The 24,253-nt window shown below is 36.1% G+C and overlaps 1 protein-coding gene across 4 annotated transcripts; it reads left to right on the plus strand.

Annotated features, from left to right (window-relative positions):
- Positions 1-23,718, plus strand: fyco1b (FYVE and coiled-coil domain autophagy adaptor 1b). 4 transcript variants are annotated; one of them, XM_048162507.1, is made up of 18 exons: positions 2-144; positions 629-729; positions 1,227-1,333; positions 3,467-3,592; positions 7,669-7,775; positions 8,636-8,779; positions 10,194-10,287; positions 11,737-13,872; positions 13,960-14,052; positions 14,581-14,699; positions 14,844-15,011; positions 15,171-15,314; positions 16,460-16,656; positions 17,099-17,222; positions 17,564-17,659; positions 19,502-19,712; positions 21,196-21,305; positions 22,131-23,718. In XM_048162507.1, the coding sequence occupies exons 2-18, from the start codon at positions 678-680 to the stop codon at positions 22,207-22,209; spliced, it is 4,107 nt and encodes a 1,368-aa protein (XP_048018464.1). In that variant the 5' UTR covers positions 2-144; positions 629-677; the 3' UTR covers positions 22,210-23,718. The 4 variants fall into 4 exon arrangements, with proteins under 4 accessions (XP_048018467.1, XP_048018464.1, XP_048018466.1 ...); XM_048162509.1 differs by having other exon boundaries at positions 16,460-16,647; XM_048162508.1 differs by having other exon boundaries at positions 142-283.
- The last annotated feature ends 535 nt before the right edge of the window (positions 23,719-24,253 follow it).

Here is a 24,253-nt window from a genome sequence, read left to right on the forward strand (position 1 = left end):
TCCGGACCAATCTGCTATCGCGGTTTCGCCTCTGATTGGATTAGCGTGCTGTCAGTCAATCTTAGCAAACGCCCCTTGAAATGCTAGCAGGGTTGTATCTACTGTAAATAATCGATGAGGAAGAAGATCATCTTTCTGTATAAAGTATGTCTTTATTTACATCTGTTTATCACTATTTTCACCTGTTTATCTTATATACATTTATTTATCCCGACGATAGACTGTTCTGCCAGAAATATGACCTAAACGATAAACGCTGTTTAGAAGTTGTAAAGTTCAGCAGGTGCGTTGTTTCCTCCTCAGTCTTATTTAAATATTAAAAATAATATTTATAGTTTTAGTCTTTTATAATGGTAATCATACTATGTTATTGTGAATTTATGGCTGTAAAAAACATGTTTAAAAACAAAAGTAAAACTCTGTAATGCACCTCCACTCACATATGTTACAACACACAAATACATTATTCTGTTGCCCTTCTTTTGTGTTATGATACCAATTAAAAGTATCATAACATATTATGTTTTTACGACAGCGTATACCATCATAAACAGTTTGAGATTTATTGTTTTATTGTTGTCTTTATTCTTTTAGTAGCCTACAACCCTGTTTTTCTTTGGTTTTACAGACATAATGTTGACTTTATGAACCATCCACACTAACATATTCAGCCCATCATGAGTACAGTCGGAGAAAACCAGCTGCAGAGAATAATCAGAGATCTGCATGGTAAAATCTGTCTCTGTATCTCCCTCACATTTATTGCATGTGCTCACAGTCATGTGAACTGAGTCTCTTGACACTGTGATTGGCCAAGAAATGTTGAAGCTTATTCTAGAGACACTACATAATTTCCCCACATACTCAGTATTCTCATATATAGGTAGTCAGCAAACATGCAATCTCCCTGTCACGTGTGCAGTGTTGAAATCATGATTTGTGAAATTTGGCTCATTGGTGTTTATTTATTCATATTAATGTTTCTCATTACTGTGAGGTGCAATTAATTGCTCAAGGTCCCACCATAATGGAGAGCCTAAAAATATTCCACGACTTATCCAAAACTTGTTAAGTCATGGAAATTTTACTATGCTACTGAAATTTGGAAACTAGTTGTACTTAACTCAAACATCATGCAGTCTCTTATAAAAAGGGACAATATATAACAATATATAACTTCTTATGTAACTTCATATATTTTGATGTATATTGCACTACACCTGCAGATGCAGTTTCCGAGTTGAGCAAAGAACATTGTGATACTGGAGAGCCCATCAGCGATGACAGTTCCAGCCTTCACAAGTTCTGCTATAAACTGGAGTACCTACTGCAAGTATGGCACAGTTTTTAAGGTTTGTTTTACATTTAATGCTTGAGATTTCTTTGTTCACCATGAACTCTGTTTTGAAGTTAAAATTAGGCCCGCATGGAATCTGCACCTACAAAATCCAGCAGAAATTTCCACAGAACTCAGTGGTTGTCATTCACAAAGTTCACACATATCTGCCCCTTCTGTGTTCATTGATTGGATTTAAATATTATCTACCAATAATAGTGCTGTACCTTCAGCTCTGTTTAACACATTTTTTACCATATTTAAATAAGGATCTGACAGAAAACTCCTTTTCTCCCTATTATAAGTCAGTGGACATAATTAAATTAATTCTGTTTAAAGCATTATTTTTTTGTTAGTTAAATTAATAAAAATTGATTTAATGTTCTTAATTTGGCATTTTTATTTTAGTATTATTTATATACTGTTATTGAATTTAATATTTTGAATTCTTTTATTTTTATATTTTCAGTTTTTATTTTAATTATAGTAATTTTCTTATGAGCTTGCTTTTGTCATTTTGTTTTTTTTTCTCAATTTTGTCTTTTTTTTTCATAATTTGTCATTATGTTTTTTTTCTTTATAGCTTGAATTCATTTTTATTCCAGTTTTAGTTTTAGTAATTTTAGTACCTCAACTTTTTCAGTTATTTGCCAAAGGCAACATGTCTCATTATTGTTTATTTTTTTTTATATAATATTTATGTTTTATTTTATTTCAGCTTTATTTCAGTTACTGAAAACACATTTTAATAGTTACAGTTTTAGTTTAGTTAAAAACAACACTGATTTGCAGTGGTGGACAGTAACAAAGTATTTTTACTGGAGTATTTTTATTTAGAGAAACTTTTACTTTTACTTCACTACATTCCAACACATAATGTCGCACTTTATCATTACTCATTATTTTGAACTGAAGAAATTGTCACGTGCACCGAGATGCAATAGCAGTGTCCGATTCGTGAACTGATTCTTTTTAATGAACTTGTTAAACTGGTTCGCAAATCACACTGAATGATTCATTTGCAAATTCAGAGCGAGAAATTTACAAGTCTTACTCAAAATGAGCCAAGAACCGAGAGATTGAGGGTGCGTGCGACTGATGGCGTGATGATTGCTTATTGTAAATGACTCATTTTTAGGTTGTTTGTGATTTTTTTTTTTTTTTTTTTTTTTAGTTTTAGTCATATTTTAATCAACCCAGGTGAAAAAAAAAAAGTACAACAAAGTTTCAATAATGTACTTAAAGTGCTCTATTTTCACGCACTAATTTTGTACTTAATATACTAAAAATTAATATACTTGTAGTACGCTATGGGTTCAAATGTACTATAAGTAGTATCTAAATATATTTTTTAAATACAGAGGTAGTATATTAAAAGCACATTTAAGTTCATATTTCATGGTGTCTCAAAATAGCACAGTTGAGTACACTTAGATGTTCTTAAGATTATCTTAAGAAGTACTAAAGAAGAATTTTTTGTATATTAAGTACAAAATTAGTGAACAAAAATAGAGCATTAAGTACATTATAGAAATGTATTTTTTTTTCACCTGAGTAGATTTAGTTGACTAAAATCTAATGGGTTTAGTTAAATTTCTAAATTAATTAAGAATTTCTCTGAGATTTCCAAACCCATTATATACTCCAGGGGAAAACATTTACTAACCTGTTAATATGAATAATATTAAAATTTGAACATGCAATACATGCATACATGCAAAAAATATATAAAATTACAAAACAGACATTCATCTATCAATACTTTTTACTTTTAAGTACATTAAAAAAATCAAGTACTTTGTACTTTTACTCAAGTACTTGATTTGTGTACTTCTTCCCAACACTGCTGATTCAACAACTGTCATTTGTAATAATAATAAAAAAAAATCCCACATATTTTCGCCCACTATCAGTGCAGAAAATGTGGAACAAGTTTGCAGATTCTGGTGGAACTAGTTTTAACTTGAGCAAAAGTGGAATGTCATGCAAAACACCTGAACTAGATTCTTGTAGGTCTTAACATGGCATTCTATGATGACCTGGGAGATGTTAATCTCCACAGTCATATTTAACCAAAAGTCATGTTTAGAGTGATTGCTTTGAGATTAACCTGTTGACCGTTGTGTCCAGTTTGACCAGAAAGAGAGGACCACATTTCTGGGCAGCAGGAAAGACTACTGGGACTATTTCTGTGACTGCTTGGCCAAGATTAAAGGAGCTAATGACGGCATTCGCTTTGTCAAATCAATCTCTGAGGTAATCCACTGCACGAGCCCAAACCTCTGCAAGAAAACAAATCTCCAGTGCGTGTTTGGCACCAGCATACCTTCTCATTTCTCTTTCGCAGTTTCATGTCGCTGTTTTCTGACATTTTATATACGTCTTTTTTTAAATCTCCACCTCTCTGGAGGGTTTCAAGAAGGAAGTGGTGACGCTCAGCCTCAGGTTGGTTATGTGCTGTAGGTGTTCGAGTAGCAGTAGAGGCTCTTGCAAAGATTATTGTTCTGTACATAGACCAAAGAACTGTACATTATACACATAGGCAGGTTATTTTAGTGCTGTTTACTATGCAAAACTATTACTATTATTTATACTTTGGGTTAGAAACAAACTTTGGCACACAACTCATCAACTCATACCTTAAATCATGCAACTTATTGTGGAAAGGTGTGCCATTAAGTTTTTCAAGGAATCAGACTTAATTTATCAGCCGGTTGGACAAAAAAAAAAAAAAAAAAAAAGGCGGAAAAATTATATAGACTTACATTGAAGGAGGGACCTGAGCCTTATCTTGGGGCCAGAATATTATTACTGTTTGGACCAATTTTGGCTCTAAGAAGAAACCCTTTCTCTTAGCCAGTATGCACCAACTAGAACACCCTAGAAACCACCTACTGTAGCAACATCCTGGCGATCACCCACAACATGCACTGAAACTTCTTTTATATATTGTATTGTATTCTTGCACTCATTCCTGCACCATTTTAAAAGGTGATCATTCTCTTTGTGTACTGTTCCCAACATAATCAGTTTAAGACACTAACCTGTTTTACTCACTGATTCAAATTTAATCAATTATTAGGAAATTTTCTCTTTTTCTCCTTTGAAGAACAACTTATACATGCAAAACTCTTCAGAATTCCTTTGCCACTTAAATGCAGGTTTATGTGAGTCTCAAATCCAGAACAAATCCAGAAATCCAGCATCAGCTGTAGTGTAACATTTCCATCTGGTGTCCTTATGCTCTTTGGTCACCCACTGTAATCCTCCATCTGTTCTCCTGACAATACTGTCCCAGAGACAGACATTGTTTGTGTTTAGAATGGCATATTACCATACTACTCATACAATATTTTCAATTTGCACTGTGTTCACTACACACATTTTCTGTATACATGGGATACCCAGAGGTTGTATTACAACATTTGCCAAAATCTGCAGAATACAACCAGAGCACACTGCACTGATAGTGTATCCCACTATGCAGTGCACTCAGCTTGACCTTTCTAGTATGCCAAACCAGCAGGAAGCAATATTGAACATGCCTTATGACTATTTGATCAGATTGCCAGAAGTTTTGTTTCATTTTTTTAAATACTAAAAAGGAATAATAAATGCAAAAAAGTGAATTTCAAATTTTAAAATGCCCATATTATGCTATTTTAAAGGTTCCTTGTTTTGTTTTGGAGGTCTCCTATAGTAGGTTTACATGGTCCAAGGTCAAAAACACTTTAATTTTCTCATAATATACTTTGCAACATCACCTCTTTTCTCAAAGAGTCTGAAACGGTTTGTTTGAATATTCAGTCTCTCAAAACCCCTCCTTTCTGCGAGCCAACTGTTCTCTCATTGGTCAGATGGCCTAGTCTGTTGTGATTGGTCTGCCGCTTACAGCGTGTGCCGGAAAAGGAATGCCAATTACCATATCTGAATTTCAGCTCCGGATCTTCCTCAGCACTTGTATACACAGTGACACAAACCGTTGGTTTTTCTGTCTAAATTCCTGCTTGAGTCCTCATCCTTTTCAAGTGCAGCAAAGTGGATTCGCAGCGCTGAAAACATCTTTTCGACATGTCGACAACACGAACCAAACTTGTCCAGGTCTCAGCTACAGTGTTTGAAGGCGGATCAAAGTAGATGTTGTTCTTGGTCAATGAAGACCAGTCTTGGGGGTAAAAAATTTGTACCATATAGGCGTTTCGTCCAGACAGATCCAGCGTTTTGGGAGTCTGAAACCACTATTTTTTGAAACCGGGGCCCAGAGTGGATAAATCTGAAAATGACACCCTTGCATTTTCATGTGTGCAGTAGTGTTGCACGATATACCGGTACTAGAAAGGTATTGCGATACCCTGCTTTTAAAATCGGTCCGATTCTTCATTTTATTAGTACCGGTACTTTGAGTGGCAGCTGTATTTCCTAAAGTGCGACAGCAGGGGGCAGTGTGCGTGAAGCGCGCTGCTTCTCAGGCACATTGAGTGCGTGTTTATTCCTCTCAACTGCGCAACGGCTTTTATGGTGACGAAACGAGAGGTATGGTTGCAAATACAGGTGCTCTTGCAGACCGTCCACAAATTGTTGAGAAAGCAGATGCACGAAGCGAAATATGGCATTATTTTGCTTACATTGCCGACAGCCAGGGCAAGCCCACAGACACCACAAAGCTCATCTGCAAAAGATGTTACAAAATAACGCAAGCGAAGGGAGGCAAAAGCATCTTGCCGACAAACATCCCGATTTGTACAAAGAATTTAAAGAGCGACAGGTTAGTGAATGTGATACCAGCATTATGTTTATGCTCTCAAACATTAAATGAGTGTTTTTTTATTTATTTTACTCGTGCAAGCAGACCTGAGGTGTATTATTGAGTCTAAGTTTAATAAGTGATATCTGGTTGCAAAAATAAAATTAATTTAAAAATACATAAATATGTGAAGGGTATATACAGTTATTTTAAACCAATATGCTTCAATAACATTGCTCTAAGTATTTAGGGTAACCTAATTTTTTACAATAATCTTACTGTCAAAAACACCTACATGTTTAAAAAAACTGCAAAAAAGCATAACAGCAAATAGGACTGATTTACAATTTTATTGAGCATGAAAATAATAAACATTAAAAATGATATTAAATCTAACTCTTAACTTCACGGCAATGAAGCTCAAATCCAGAATTTTCAGCCTGCACACTGGTGAAGAAAGAAGTTCTGTCATATGTGTTATTTATTTACTTTTTCTGCTGTTTTAGGTTTTTGCTGTAGTATCGTTTAAGTATCGGTATCGTGATATTTAAGTTAGGTATCGTATCGAAGTAAAAATTTGGGTATCGTGACAACACTAGTGTGCAGCCAATCCGTATATTTTGTGAAACAATGATGTCATCACCTCACATCTCAACCCTAGTCTGACACCGCTGCATCAAATAACAGCAACAACAACAATAATAGCGGACAACATGCTTGTGTTCGTGCCTCAGAAGCTACAGAGTCTATTAGCTTTACTAAAATAAAACTTTATTTCTAAGCTTTACTAAAGTTTGTATACAGCGCGCAAGGTTTATACGCAGTCTTATTCTCTGTTTTTAGTGTATCTCTGTGGCAGAAGTACAGCACCACATACTGATCTGGCATGTTTACTACATCGTTTTGAGTCAGTTTCAGTGGTTTTGTGTGTACGCAGATATTTGTTGAGACGAGGAAAAAAAAAAAAGATCGTATAGGGAAAGCTCTGGCTTCGTGTGGATGCGGCCTAAGACCAAATCACAAACAATCCTAAAATGGCTTTTGCCAGCAATCCACCTCCGCAATCAGCCAGAAGACACTGTACACCATTGAGGCAATAGGTCATAGAGCCTTAGGTGCTGAGCCTCTTCTACATAAATTCAATAAATATTTTGATTTATATATTTTAATCTGAGAGGACATAACACAAAGGTTAATTTATGTACAGGCAAAATGAGTTGAATGATGGAGAATAAACCATTGAGGTCAAGTTGAAAATGATATCCTGTCGTCTGTGCCGATAGCCTTGTGGGCAGATCGGGTGACCCGAGTTCGAGTTCTGGCTCGTGGACCTTTCTTGATGCCGTCCCCTCTTTCTTTCTCCCACTTCACTTCCTGTCTACTCACTGTAGACATGTGTGTTATTGTTCTTCAGCGTGTCTCATTGCATTATCATAAGGAGGAAAAGAGAAACTGTTGTGTTGTTTTAAGGCCAATCTTTATATATAGTTAACCTGAACATATTTCATTCTCCGGTCTCTGTGATTTAAAAACATATAGATCCTTTTATTTAATGCAAGGTCTGTGTGTTTATTTTGTGTGAATTTAGCTGAAGACGTCATTAGGGAAAGGACGGGCTTTCATCCGCTACTGTCTGGTGCACCAAAGGCTGGCAGACACTCTTCAGCAATGTCTTATGAACTACAAAATCACATGGTAATGTGTTCACCAATAAATCTTGATGGGAACTTCTTTTAATAGATGTACAGTAAGAGTATGACTCGTAGCTCAAAATGCATAGTTTTGCGGTCTCCCCTAAATATATCGCAAAGTATAATTTGTATTTCCAGTAAAATGTTTATGATATGGCATTAACTAAAAATGAATATGAGAAGAAGCAGTAATGAAGATAGAATCTAGCAGTATGACATTCTAGTGTAAATAAAGCCAGTATTAAGCCTGAAACTTGAAAACATGTAAACAACCATAACAGTGGAAATTTCAACCACACTCAACTTGTACTCTAAGGTGTTGAAAAGAATTCACACAAAAAAAAACGTATGCATGAAACCAGAAACTATCTCTACTAACCAACTTTAAAAGGTTTAAGCTTCAGCAAATTAGTCTACAATAAATTACAAATAATGTTTATTTTGCATATAACACAACATGGTCATGTGAATAAACAATGTTGATGCATTAGTGCATATATTAATGCATTAATATAAAATTAATAGTTTCACAGGTTTTGCAAAGCTGTTTTTACGTAACAGATCTGAAAGTGTTGACTCTTGAACACAATAATTTCTCTTCCTCCAACCGCTTTCACTTCTCTTGACACACACACACACACACACACACATACAAAAAACTTTGTCTCAAAGTAGAATATACATACATGTAATGTCATCTATTTTTATTTTAATCATTTTAACACAGATGTGGTATGCTGCCCATTACGAAAGCAAAGCTAAATTAACTGAAATGCACAGTGAATAACAACCCTTATAAACAAACATTCTGAGAACTTCACTTTTGTTTATGAGTGGTCAGTAATTTTGGTTTATCGTTCACAGTGAGTGGTATTACGAACGCAGTCCCTTCCTGAAATCCCATCTGAATATCGATATCATCAACCACCTGTATGAACTCAATGAGGTCCAGTTTGATGTAGCATCCAGAGGTCACGATCTTGACTCTGACTGGCCTACTTTTGCCAGGTAATTCATAAGGATTCATCCTATGTATATCACAATAGTAATGTAAAAGTATCGACTTTAATACATTTAACCTTAATGTGCTATCATATGATATTTTGTAGATTTTGCTATTCATTGAATAATCTGTTTTTAATAGCATCATTACAGTACAGGGGTCAGCAAAGAAGTACATTAAAGGCCTACAATGACTTTGTATTTTTTTTTTTGAGAAATTTTACACTGTAAAACTCAATAAGTTCATAATACTCAAAACATTTGAGGAAGCCTATTACCTCAAAACATTTGAAGGGTTAGTTCACCCAAAAATGAAAATTCTGTCATTTATTACTTACCCTCATGCCGTTTCACACCCGTAAGACTTTCGTTAATCTTCGGAACGCAAATGAAGATATTTTAGTTGAAATCCAATGGCTCCGTGAGGCCAAGCCAATGACATTTCCTCTCTCAGGATTCATAAAGGTACTAAAAACATATTTAAATCGGTTCATGTGAGTACAGTGGTTCAATATTAATATTATAAAGCGACGAGAATATTTTTGGTGCGCAAAAAAAAACTAAATAATGACTTATTTAGTGATTGCCGATTTCAAAACACTGCTTCAGGAAGCTTCGGAGCACAGTGAATCTGTGTATGGAAATTTTCATTTTTGGGTGAACTAACCCTTTAAGTACTAACTTTAAGTAGAACTTAAAGTTTTTGTGACAAGTGGGGCGAGGCTGAGAGCCGTGGAAGCGGAGCAAGGCCAGTGGTAAACAGGTGTCTCTCATTAACAATAACGTCACCGGCATCCCTTCGCTCCCACAGTTCTCAGCCTCTCCACACTCATCATAATGTTAATTACATAGTTCATAAACATCACATTCAGATCTTGGTTAAATGTTAAATATCAAATTACACATACTATTATAACCGTCAAAGAGACTATCATTACATACTTGTGTATATATATAATCAAACAACATACAGTATATCTTAAAAGTTTTGCAGCTCACCCTCAACCTAACCACAAGCTCTACCCTTCACCATAATGGTTACCCTACAAAACTAACAACAAGAACCTCCTGTAAATCCCAACATAACACAACATTAAACACTAACTTGTTGCACAAGATTAACCATGTTAATCTTGTGCAAAAACAAAATAACGCTTAATTTCAACATTTATTTTTCTTATACAGTCTGACGCAAAGCATGCTGGGAATTAGAAATCTGCTGCAACTCAATCATTTTAAGTTCAGCTTACTACAATCAAATTTTGAGTACTTCTATTAAGTACAGTGAACTTTCATTATTATTTGAGTGATTTCATTTGTTTGGTTTTACAGTGTACATATGTTTTTCATTGTCAAATAATATTAATGAAACAAATGAGAAATACAAATTATGCTTATTATGAGTGTTTCACACATGCAGAAAGACTCTGGGATCAGCTCTCTCACCGGCCCATGTGTGGAAACCACCCAGTCGCTGCTCTAGTATCAACAGTTTGGTCAGCACTTACTCACAGGTTTGGTGATACATTAGAAACATCTTACACATCAGAAATGGCAATAAAATTGCAATTCTGTTCATATCCTCACAATATCTGGATACATGTTGTCAGATGTATCAGTTAATTTATTCATTTCATGTTGCTTTAAAGTAATTTGCGTTACCTCTATTGAGTTACCTCTAAACAACAATAACAACAACAACAACAAAAAAAGTGTTATTTTAGTATTGTTTACCATATGTACAACATTAATATTTATTAATATTTTGAATTTGCTTTTATTTTTATATTTTCAGTTTTTATTTTAAATTTAGTTTATGTTTTAGTAATTTTATGTGATTTTGTCATTGTTTGTCAAGTATTTCTATAAATTCTATTGGTAACAATTTACAATAAAACACTACAAAAATTAATATTAGTTAATGCATCGCCTTACATTCACTAACAATGAGCCAAACATTTATTTATTTATTTTTTTATCTTTGTTAATGTTAGTTAAATAAAATACAATTGTTCATTGTTAGTTCATGTTAGCTCAGGTCTACTAAATAATATTAACACAGAACTTTTGATTTTAATAATGTAATTGTAAATGTTGAAATTAACATCATCTGAGATTAGCCTACTAAATGCTTAAGAAATATTTTTAATTGATAGTTCATGGTAACTGATGTAGTCTGCTAATGTTAACAAATGAAACTTTATTGTAAAGTTTTACCAATTTTTATTTATGTTTAAATAATTTTAGTACTTTAATTTAGACTTATTTATTTCAGTTAGTTGTCATGGTTTATTTATTTAAAAAAGGGACAGTGTAAAATAATCAACATTCATGAATGTAAATGTACCTAAATTAGCCCAAAGGTCTAGTTTTCATTGGTAGTCCCTTTGCCAGATGTTATTAGGCGTAAAATATTCTAATATTTATAGTTTATTTTATTTCAGCTTTTCAAATTTTAATTGCTGAAAACAATTTATTTATTTTACAATTTTTAGTTTTAGTTAACAATAACAACATTGGTACAGAGACCCATAGGCATATGTATCCACTTCACAGGCAAACATGACTACAGAATGGGAAAGGGAGAGGTTTTCAAGTTATCTCTCAGTAATTTAATTTAAAAAATATAAAAAAGAAAGGTTTTACTTACTGTAAAAAGTACCTTGGTTTAAGCCCAAGACAATTTTCCCTTAACGGGGACAAATAAAGTATAAAGTAAAGTAAACTCAGCACTCAATACTTCGAAAAAGTAATCTTACTATGTGAAACACATTACATGAATCATTCCACCCTGAAAAATTTTCATTTTCCTTTATTTGTTCCACCAATCAAATTTCGGATTCAGTACCACAATACCAGTAATTTAGTGTTTTCAGTATCAACAGACCAGTGTGAGTGAATGAATTTTGCTTTCTTTTTCACTGTTTTCTGTTGATTATTTAAACAATTTTCCCCTCATGCAGCAAGCTCAGGAGTTTCCTCCAGGCCAAGAATTCGGCTCCAGTCTGCTAGGTGATCTGGGCGAGTTGGGCGAACTGTCCTGTAGCGCTTCTGAGGACCTGCGCATTGAGCTTGACCAATCAGAGTTGAAGCAAAAAGAGCTCCAGGAGAAGGTCCAGCAGCTCACCAGTGAGGCAGCTGATCTGAGAGCTGTGCTCAGTGACCTACAGGAACAACTATTGGCTAAAGGTCCTAATCAAGAGAAAGAAGGAGAACCATCTACAGGGGAGCAGGAGGTGGTAAAAGCTGTCAGAGAGTGCACCGATCGCCTCCATACCACCACACAGGATCTGGGGGCTTTACGGACATCAGAACGCAATCTAGAATCCAAGCTGAGCATTGCGGAGAACAGGAACATGGAGTTGCTGGCAAAGCTTGACGGAGCTCTGAGCGAAAAAGGACAGCAGGCCGCCAGCTACTGCGACTCAGCCTGGAAGATCCAAGAGCTCCTGAACAAGCTAAAGGAGGCTGAAGAAGATAGGATTGAGTCTAAACGAGAGAGCGAAGACCGGGCTAGACTAGCTGAGCGACTTGCCCAGGAGCTGACGCTTCAGGAGGAGAAACTAAAAGAGATGGAAGGCAAACTGGACACATGTAGAGTCTCTGCTGACAAGGAACGAACAACTGCAATGCAACAGGCTGATGAGCTGCAGGTGACCATCAGTCACCTTCAGGGAGCACTATCTCTGAAGGAGCGGGAAGCAGGGAACCTCCAGACACAGCTTCAGGATGTGCAAAGGGCATTGGAGGCCCAGGAGGGTCAACTGGAGGAGCACAAGAAAAGAATGCAAGAGGAGCTGCAACATAGAAGTGTGCTTGAAGAACAACTAAATACAAAGATGAATGAGTTGTCCACCAGTAACCAAAAGATTCGGCAACTGGAGAATCGCAACCAGCGGTTGACTGCAGAGAGTCAGAGCTTCCAAACGCAAGCCAAGAAATTGGAAGAGTACAAGAGCCAGTGCACAAGTTTAATGGAGATCAATGCCAAGCTGATCCAGACTGTGAAAAGAAATGAGGAGAGCAGCAAGGAGCTGGCGCAAATCAAGACCGCTCTAGAGAGAGAACTGATTACTGCACAGGCCTCTCAGAGGAAACTGAGAAGCCAACTGGAGTCAGCTGGACTGACTGTGGAGAACCAAAATCTGGAGAAATGCATACAGAACGGCCAGATGAACAATGAAGAAACTGAAATTGAACAACTTGGGGAGAAGAGTATATCAAGTCTGGAAGAATTAGATGACAGTGCTGCAGTCCCACAGGAGAACAAGAGAATGTATTCTACACACCTACTGGAAGCTATTGAATCCTCAACAACTGATAATGGAGAATCCACTTCCAGGTTGGCTCTGGCTGAGGCCCAACTTGAACTCAACATGAAGGAGGTTTCCAGACTTCAGGAGGAGGTCATGGAGCTCCGGGCACAGCTATTGGTAAGCTCAGAGGAGAGGATAAAGATCCAGGCTCTGCATGAAGTGACAGAAGCCTCCAGAGAAGACCTCCGCGCTCAAACGGAGCAACTAAAGTCCCAGGTGGAAGAGCTTAACCGCAGGCATGTGGAGGAACTGCTACGCTGCCATGAAAGAGAGGACACTCTGGTAAAGGAGAGGGATATGGAGGCCAAGGTGCGGGCAGAAATCCAAACGAGTATGACTGCTATGAGGGAAGAACTTCACTTGTTGAAAAAGCAGAACAGCACGCTTGCACTTGAGAACGGAGAGGCTCGTGAGGCCTTACATAGGGCCAACACTGAGACAGCAGAGCTCGGGGTTCACGTTTGCATGCTGACGGGGCAGAACGAGGAGGCTAAGCTGCGATGGGAAGAGCTTTCTACCAAACTGCAGGAGCTACAGATGGAGGCACAGGAGGAGGTGGAAACTCTAAGTGATTCGATGGAGGCCATGAGTAAAGATAATGCAAGACTCCAAGAGCAGCTAAAGCAGACCGAGGGACTCCCAGAAGCCATGCAGAAGTTGCAGGAGAGACTTGAACAGGCGGAGGAAGAAGCCAAAAGCCTCCAAGAGATCCGACAGAGAGAAGTGGACACACTGAGGTCCCAGTTGAGCGATGAGGCTGTGCACCACCAAAGTCAAATGCAGGTAATTGAAGTAAACAATGCTTATGGGTTTTGGATTTGTCATGTTTTTAGTGTTATTGAACAACTGTTTTTAAATGTCTTTCTGGAGGGTCTGAATGAGGAACTGGATGCACTGAGGAAGAGGTTGGACAACGAAATGGAGAAAGTCTCAAGTCTTGAGTCCAAAGTTTTGGAGCTTGAGGTATTAAATGATCTCATTAGATAGCTGTTGAGGCCATTTCATGGCCATTACTTGGCGTTTCATTACATAGAGTAATTGATAAATGCAAACCAGTGAATGAATCAAATGAATCCCATAGTAGTGCACTGAATAGTTTGCTATACACTTGGCAACAGTTAAACAGCCTACTCTTAGGAGCTGTCAACACAGAACATACTTTTGCTTTCCACTGTGCTGACTTGAGCAAAAGCTTGAGCATTTAAATCTGCAGTGTGTGCTTATAATAAACAGAACATTATCAAGCTTTGGAGTGGATGCTAATATAGTTAACATTATAATTATCTTTATAGTTATCGTACTTGGTGTGAACGGCCCTTTAGGCTCTCATAATGCTGTTGACATTGTTTTATATAAAGTACTTATCATGTGATTCTGAATAAATTTTTGAGGTGGCTGAAGACTCCCAACCCTAATTATTTGAATCAGATTTATTTTAAATTTTGGAAAATCAGCAATTTTTTACTTCCATGTGTTGTTTGTGCTTGAAAGTCTGTCAACAGTGATCACAGTCAGATGATCGAAAAGAAAAATGCCCTCATTGGTGATTCTGAAACTGTAATTCATCAGAAAGAGGAACAGATAAAAAACCTCAGAGTGGACTTATCAAGGTAAGAGATTTCTGTACTGCTTTTCTGATAAACAATATATTAAAAACGTAAGCAAACAATAAAAAAAAACACTAAGATGATTTTCGCTTTCACAATCTACCAGTCATTTTGAACTCCTGCTGGCCTGACCCTTGTTTTTGACAGAGCTGAGAAGGAACTGACACTTGCTCAGCAGTCCTGTCATGAATTGAGTGTGAACTTAAACAGAAGTGCAATGGAGAAGCAAGACATTGAACTGAAGATGTCTGCTGAGATAGATGACCTTTTTCGTACCAAAAAGAACCTGGAGGAGAGACTTATTGAGCTCATAAGGTGACTTAGTTACCTACTAATGGTTTTGCTGCTTACATGTATCTAACACATCAGGAGATATGTTACCTACAACCACAAAAAATGCATTTGAAAATTCCTTTATTGTATCTGCTAAATTGTTGCAAGCTGTTCTTAATAGAACTCTGGCGCCCCCTGTAGGGAGAAAGATGCTTTATGGCAGAAGTCAGATGCACTGGAGTTTGAACAGAAACTGAGATCTGAGGAACAGACAGACAGAGATGTCACATACTGCCTGAGTTGTCGCAATCACTTCGGCTGGATGCTGCACAGACACAACTGCAGGTCAGGGGTGAAACTTTAAAGGGGGTATCACACACAGTTTGCTATCAATGGTCAGCTAAACAAATGTATTTAAACACACACTATACACCATCGCATTGTCCATGGATAATGAATATAGTGTATAGTGAGTGATGAATAATGAGTTTATGAATTCACTACGTTCGTGTTGTTTACATTATATGCACTTAGGCGCCTACTGCCAACAAAACAGACATTTGAAGCAGTTTTACTCGCCACCTGCAATTCTGACTCTTGACCGGGATCATCATCGCTGTGACTGCTCCATCTTTCAATTTCAAGCAATCTGTAAATCCAGCGTAGAACTGGGCCTTGTTTATAAAACCATAAGTGCCGATCCGCCGATTGAATGCATCCTTGCTTAAAGGGATAGTTCACCCAAAAATGAAAATTTGATGTTTATCTGCTTACCCCCAGGGCATCCAAGATGTAGGTGAATTTGTTTCTTCAGTAGAACACAAATGATGATTTTTAACTCCAACCGTTGTCGTCTGTCAGTCTTATAATGCGAGTGAATGGTAACACAATTTATAAGAGTCAAAAAATATGCATAGACAAATCCAAATTAAACCCTGCGGCTCATGGCGGCGCATTGATGTTCTAAGACACGAAACGATCGGTTTGTGCAAGAAACCGAACATTATTTATATCATTATTTACCTCTAAAACACCACTATGTCCAATTGTGTTCAGCATTCACTTAGTGAGGTCTGATCGCGCTCTGACAACGACTAAATAAATAACAACGATTAAATACTGTTCGGTTTCTCGCACAAACCGATCGTTTCGTGTCTTAGGACATCAATGTGTCATCACGAGCCGCAGGGTTTAATTTGGATTTGTCTATGCATATTTTTTGACTCTTATAAATTGTGTTACCATTCACTCGCATTATAAGACTGACAGACGACAATGGTTGGAGTTAAAAATCATCATTTGTGTTCTACTGAAGAAACAAATTCACCTACATCTTAGATGCCCTGGGGGTAAGCAGATAAACATCAAATTTTCATTTCTGGGTGAACTATCCCTTTAATAAAAGTATTAATTTCTTTTAAAAAAAACCTTGCTGACCCCAAACTTTTGAATTGTAGTGTATATTTGTGTTTTCTATATTTTTTTGGCAGGTTATGTGGGCGTCCATTCTGTTACTACTGCTGCAGTTATGCTGTGAGTGTCCACCAAGGCGGTGCTAAGGAACGCTGTTGTAAAGACTGCTTCACTCAGCACAATGCTGCACAAGAGCGCCACCCAAAGGCAAAGCTGGGTAGTCCTAAACGTTCAATGTCAAGCCCCACCCGAAGCAGCACACCTGGTATACCATGTAAGATGTTATGGAGCGCAAAACTAACATTCTTAACAACTATCACAGAATGGACCATTGCAACATGTGTCATATATTCCAAGTGTTCTGGGGGTATACAATAGGGTTTGGTAAAAAAAACGATAACAGCATGTATTATTTAACAAATCCTAACATTGGTTAACATTGTTTTTCTGTTGTGAGAAATCAAGTCTAAAGAAAATGCATCCATTTTTATTTTAGGGTGAACTATTCCTTTAAATGTTCAATGCAAATGTAAACTTGTTGTATTGTATTGTGGGGAGGGGGGTGGTCTGGGGTGAAGGGGCGAGGCCTGTTTAAGTTACGTTATGCATCATCTAAGAGCATTTCCTTGGTTGACCAATTAAAACACACTGTCTTTGTAAAAGGACATTATAGGTCCCCTTTAATTTTGTGTGTGATGTCACTGTTGTCCTCACAGGGGAACTGAAGTCCCCTGGGCCAGATGACACAGCGTATGACATCATCACAGAAGAGGAGGTGAACTGTACCCATGACAGCGACTCGTACTACACCACTGCGCTGTCACCAGAGACACTACAGCTGTGAGACACACACACACACCTTATTAGCACAGATTCTCTGCACTAAACACAACACTCTGAATTTGTGCTGAAGTAACAAACAAAATTAAATTTGCTCCTGCTGAGCTGAACTCAGTTTCATTATTGGATTTATTTTCATTTATCAGAGCAAATTTGACATGAACACATGGTGCCTGCCAGTGTACTTTAATGTACTGCTAAGTAAACTACATAACATTGAAACTTACTGTCTTTCTTTTAATTCACTTTGTATCACTTGGTATGATGTGCACACTTTATTAATTCTGTGATTAAATATGTGTATCACAGGAAATTAAATGTAAGTGCTTATATGTCTTTAGAAGCAGCAGTGACGTCACCAGCACCGAAGATTCAGACGAGCTGATTGGCTCTGTTCAGGATGCTGAGATCTGCCTGCTGAAATCTGGAGAGATGACGTGAGTTAGACACACATCATGGATCCTGATGCCCTTATGATTTTTACAAAATTCTTCTTCTTCTTCTTATTATTATTATTAATATTATACTAGCAAAAAATAAATCTAGAATCACAATATTTATTCATTACCATGACCAACAATGTTAGTCAGATTATTTTTTTCATTAAATTCCTGTCCTATTAAAGGGTTAGTTCACCCAAAGATTAAAATTCTGTCATTAATCACTACCATGATGTATAAATACTTTCAAACTTACTGTAAAAATTTTTTCCCACATTTCAGACTTTTTCGATTTAAAGGGTTAGTTCACCCAAAAATGAAAATTCTGTCATTAATTACTCACCCTCATATCGTTCCAAACCCGCAAGATCTTCGTTCAGGGGGTTCAGAGGCAGCTTTACAATACTTTATCATTAATAGCTCTCTTATTATTATTATTATTATTTATTATTATCATTGCTATTATAACCACTACTATTATCATTATTACTAATGACTGTATCAATATTACCATTATTATCATTATTGTTGTTGTTATTATTATTATCATTATTACTATTATTATTAGAATTACTATTATCATTGCTACTCCAACTACTATTATTTTTATTTGGTCCTCTTCCTGATCCTTTAACCTCCCCCTCACTCCCAATGAAATTAGTATATTGGTTAATATGTTTGTCATTACTGCTATTGCTATTACAATTTGAATTTATTTTTATTATCATTGCTATTAATACTAATGTTTTTGTCACCCGCCTCATCTTCCATTCTCTAGTTTTCTTGTAATATTATTATTATCATCATTATTGTCATTAAAATTATTATAATTATTTATTATTATTATTATTAGTAGTAGTAGTAGTAGTAGTAGTATTATTTCACTGATATTTTCCTTTTTTTTTTCTTTTCTCATTATAATGTTATGTCTGTTGTACTTCCCCACATGCTCTTTCATATATATATTTCCATTCCCTCACCCAGCTACAATTACTTATACACACACACACACACACACACACACACACACACATAAATCTGTCTGTTATGTAGTTTTGTTGTACATGTATTTGTATTTTGCATTTAATGTCTCAACTGTAAATATTGTAATTATCTGTTTGCATAATAAAATAAAAAAAATAATAAAAAAAGATCTTCTTTCATCTTCAGAACTCAAATTAAGATATTTTTGATGAAATCCGATGGCTAAGTGAGGCCTCCATTGACAGCAAGATAATTAACACTTTCAAATGCCCATGAGACATATTTAAAACAGTTAATGTGACTTCGTCTGTAAACGAGGCTTCGTTACGTCATAAGTGTTTCGAAATTTCAATGGTTGACAAGGCAGTTTGATACATGCTCCGAACCAAAAGATTTGTAAAGCTTCGTCTTTATCTATATGCCTTTAGTACCTTTATGGGCATTTGAAAGTGTTAATTATCTTGCTGTCAATGGAGGCCTCGCTGAGCCATCAGATTTCATCAAAAATATCTTAATTTGCGTTCAGAAGATGAACGAAGGCCTTATGGGTTTGGAACAACATGAGGGTGAGTAATTAATGACAGAATTTTCATTTTTGGGTCAACTAACCCTTTAATCGAAAAAGTCTGAAATGTGGAAAAAAAATTATATACTGTATTATTTACAGTAAGTTTGAAAGTATTTATACATCATGGTAGTATTTATTGTACTGCCTTTAATTTATGCTGATTTTAATTAAATTAAAAATGCATTTTTAAGTGCAAATTTGTCAGGAAAATGAATCATGTCAAAATAAATCTAATATTGCAATAATATTCCATGACCAGCAATGCTGACGTCAGTGTTGTTTCACAGGTTGTCTGTGCCGTTCAGTGTGAAGGACGTGAATCAGTTTGGCGACACGTCCAGAGAACTCTTCATTAAGTCCAGCTGTTACAGTGCCATTCTCATAACCGCTGCACATCCGGGTCCTACAATCAGCTGGATCTTCTCCTCCAAACCCAAGAGCATCGCCTTCAGTGTGGTGTACAGAGAAAGCACAGAAACGCCTCTAGAAGGAGCCAAGGTAACATACGCATGCCATACGGCACTTTCACGATTACAACCTTTGCCGTAAATTCATCAGCACTTCTCAGTTTAGAGGTCCATGTGCCAACTGAACCTGCTATTAAAATGCTTGGAAATGAACTCTGCCAGTGTTTCAGCTTATATTGTCTTATTGCTGCTGTCCAGACAATTTAAATTCTCTTGGACTTAAATTCCACTGGATTCCACTGGCTCTATATTTGCAATATTCTAATTAGAAATTTAGCTTGTTGATGTTTTAACTATGTATATTTATGACAATTATTTTTTTTTATATTATACATAATATAATACATTATATGAAATAACAGAAGCAAAATTTCTTTTTTTTTTTTTTTTTTTTACTTCAGTTAGCTTACAGTTACTCTACTTCAGTTACTGAACATTATCAAATCAAACCTTCCTAGAATTTTGTGATTTTAGAGTAAAATATGGAAACACCATACTTTGTACCATGTTTTTATTTGCATTTGTCAAATGGCACGTGTATATTATTATTATTTTAGACATCACCTTAGAAAGATGCTACTACAGTATGAGTAGTATCACAGTTTCCACAAAAATATGAAGCAGCAAAACTGTTTTCAACATTGATAATAATAATAACTGTTTCTTGAGCAGCAAATCAGCTTATTAGAATGATTTCTGAAGGATCATGTGACACTGAAGGCTGGAGAAATTATGCTGAAAATTCAACTTTGACATCACAGGAATAAATTACATTTTAAAATATGTAGTAATATTTCAAATTATTACTGTTTTTCCTGTAGTTTTAATAAAATAAATGCAGTCTTAGTGAGCAGAAGAGACTTCTTTCAAAATGTTAAAAAAATCATACACACTCCAAACTTTTGAACAGTATTTATGTTATTCTATACTATGCTTTATTACTATATTAGATGTAAGAGACATTTCTGATTACAGACAGATACTTTGAGGCCCAAAGGGGATTTGGATTCAGCAGAAAAGCCCATGCTAATGCTGTGTGTGAACAAAGCTGTAACTTATAACTGTTCCAGTGCTCTACTTAAATATGTTGTCAAGGAGTTTGAGCTAGTTAGGTTCTGTAGGAGCTGATGTGATTACTCCACATCATTTACCATTTTATCAAACTAGTATTATGCTATTTTTCCAGCAGAACACATTAACAATAATCTCTGGACAGTGACATCAGACATTAACAGCATTTTCCTAGTGGTGCGTGAAGCAGTTGCAATACATATATAATGCAGACAGCCACTGCTTGTGTGAATAGCATATATTGTACCTTAATTTGAGAAGTTATTTCAGCAATTTTACAGCAAATTAACAGTTTTCATGTACGAACATGGCTATATTTGTCAAACACACATTGCAGTGTTGACAAGAAGAGATCGCAGTACTTCTCTCCTTGACATCTGGACAGCTTTAGAAATGTTAGTGTAATAATCAATGGATCCTAAAACCCGGTTCTTCTTTTTCAGGTTCTGATCCCTCTGACGAGATGTAACTCTCATAAGGAAACAATTCAGGGTCAGTTGAAGGTCAGGAATGCTGGAGAATACACCCTTATCTTCGACAACTCCTTCTCCAGGTTCGTATTGAGATCAATTCCTCCGACAGATATTCTGTCGATCTCTTTTAGGGTGTTTTCACACCTGGTTTGTTTGGAGCATTTGTTCCTGAACCTGGTGTGTTTTCTCCCTTTGCTCAGTTTGTTTAGGCTCATATGAACACGGCAATTGCGCTCATATCCGCACCGAAACAATCGCTCTGAGATCGCCTGAACGAGGTGTTCAAACTCTGGGGTGGTTTTGTTGAGGTTACAAAGCAATCCAAACCAATGGACCAACAAACCAAGTGGTATCATAATTCATAACATATAAAAAGCAGCAGTGTCTCATTCTGTGAGTGGGCACATTATAATTATCGCAGTTAAAAACCAAAGAGCGTCTCTTCATCTTAAAATGTTGAGTAATTGCTCTTCTCCGTTCATTGCAAGAATGCTTTCCAGAAGAAGCATTGATTCCCGCTCTAACTGCATTACAAATTTAGATATTATAATTTTAAATATAATTAAATATTTATAATTTATCAGTTAGAGCTGGAATGACGGCTGCATTCGTGTAAGTGTTTGCGTGTCACGACAGCTACAGATATGCCAGCAAAACGAACTTGTCAATCCATTTTTATTGATGACGAAGAGGAATGTAATCAGGTGAAAGCTGACCAATAAGAGGACAGTTTTACTCGCATGTGACTTACATAAACATATTTTAGTACGCTTTGAAATGTTACCTTGTGAAAGCGAACTGAACCAAAAAAAATGCAACATTGTAACAAATTAAGTGCTTTTTTTTTTATCTACAAGGCTGAAAACGCCCTTAAACTCATTTTTTGTTATTCTTCCCGTTTGCAGGTTCGTCTCTAAGAAGGTCCTGTACAAACTGAGTGTAGAGGAGCCAGAGGAAGCCAATGGAAGTGATTGTTCTTCATAGGAAATCTAATCACGCACACTATTCTGTCTGTGCCAGATCATGGGACTGCTTGTCGAGGATTATGGCTATTTATCCAGCCAAACTTGGGATGCTGCTTTCACAATCAAATGAAGGAAATAAGAAATTATACTTTTGCAATTGTTTTCCCCTTAAATTCTTGTCTTATTAATAATGGAGAAATCTATTTTCTAAAAATCTAATTCAAAAGCTACTTCCTTCTTATGAATGATTCCTCTTCATTCATAACCTCTTATGAATGATTTTAACATACTGTATTCTTGGCAAACTCTAATAGCCAGAATGGCACAATATCTCTGACATACTTATCAATGAATCTAAAGGGAATGGATGGCAAGAAAACTCTGAAATGCAGTGAAATTTAGAGAGCTGTGTGGTCAGTAGTAGAATAGATGAAGGTTGAAGGATAGCGGATTATGCACTACAGAAGAGCTTTATTATTGTGTTTTGTTATTAAATTAGTGAATATGGCGAAAATGCTTATACGACATCAGGTTACTCGCATACAGGTACGCCAGTATGTTTCTTTAACATTCTGTGGTAACTCTTAACAATAAGGTCTCATTTATGAACAATAATTAAATGCACTGACTAACATGAACTAACAGTGTTATTTACAGCATTATTACCCTTTGATAATGTCAGTTAATGTTCGTGTTCACAGTGCATTAACTAATGCTAACAGAATTTTGATCTTAAAAATGTATTAGTAAATCTTTAGATTAACATTAAGAATAATAAATGCTGTGCAAGTAATTGATAGTTCATTTTAACAAATGAAACCTTATTGTAAAGTGTTACCATTCTTTTATACCATCTGTCTGACTAATAATCAAGTCTAACACAGATGCTAAAAACTGAGGAAATTGTGTGAAATGTGTCTTTCATAATAATAGAATCTATAGAAAGGAAACTAATATATTTTCTTGTGAGATTGCATAGTATATCTCATATTCTGGACATCATGTTTTTTTAAAGCTTTATAAATCAAATAAGACTTCTATGCAGACATAAAATCTGTATTCTGAAAGGGCGAGTACACAGAAATAAGAAGCAACTCATTTCCTGGCAGACTTGTTTATCATCAACCAAAAAATGCATTTTCTTTCAGCTGATGCCAGGCAAAAATGTATGAGCAATAACTCAGTGACTGTGTTTTTTTGCATAAATAAGTTTTTTTTTTTTTGGAAGCCACACAGTGCAATAACTCCAGCCTAAAGACGGTGGATATTGTAAATGACATGTTTTGTAATAGCTACATTTTAATAAGAAGCATTGATACTTTAATAAGAAGCATTGAAACTGTTGCACTTTCTGAATGTGTTTCAGAGGCTGATGGTGGAGCTTGATCAGAGTACTGTAAGCATATCAGAGTGACAAGCAGTCATTTTTTTATGTACAGTTACTGTAAAGAGCTGTAAAATACTAGCAATGTTATATTACAGCTAGTTTGATATGGAGCTGTTGAATTAAAACTACCTGATGGCGTGACTCTCCTTTGAAATTTTTTCTTAAACCAACCCAACCAATCACTGTATATCTACATGTATACAATTGTTTAAATTCAATTTGCGGTATCAAAGACATGCTGTCGATTTCCATATAAATTAGTCTCCCTGTTCACAATAAAACCCCTCTTTTACATTAAAGCATATACAATTAAAGGTTTGTATACCTCAGGGTGGTCGTGGATCCTTGATATGAATTATAATTAAATAAATAAATTTAAATGCATATGAGCTGCTGCTCCCGGCCTCCTTTCCAGAAGAGGGCGGAGCTTTAACAGCTTGTGCTTCGGTTGCTCAACAACAACAAAGCTGGAGAATCTCAAGCAGCCAAAATGAAGATTGTCAGTAACGGTGTTCAGCCTTACATTGTTCAAACTGGAGTCGACACTGATGGAGATACTCAGGAAGAAGTTACAACTTTTAGAATGAAACTGGATGTTTCTGAATGGTTAGTGGATAAATTTATGTAGTTGCTGTGGAGTTGATTCAACTCATCCACTAGCATGTGCCGTCATGTT

The sequence above is a fragment of the Megalobrama amblycephala genome, linkage group LG17 (assembly GCF_018812025.1).
Source record: "Megalobrama amblycephala isolate DHTTF-2021 linkage group LG17, ASM1881202v1, whole genome shotgun sequence".
Classification (NCBI taxonomy): Eukaryota; Metazoa; Chordata; class Actinopteri; order Cypriniformes; family Xenocyprididae; genus Megalobrama; species Megalobrama amblycephala.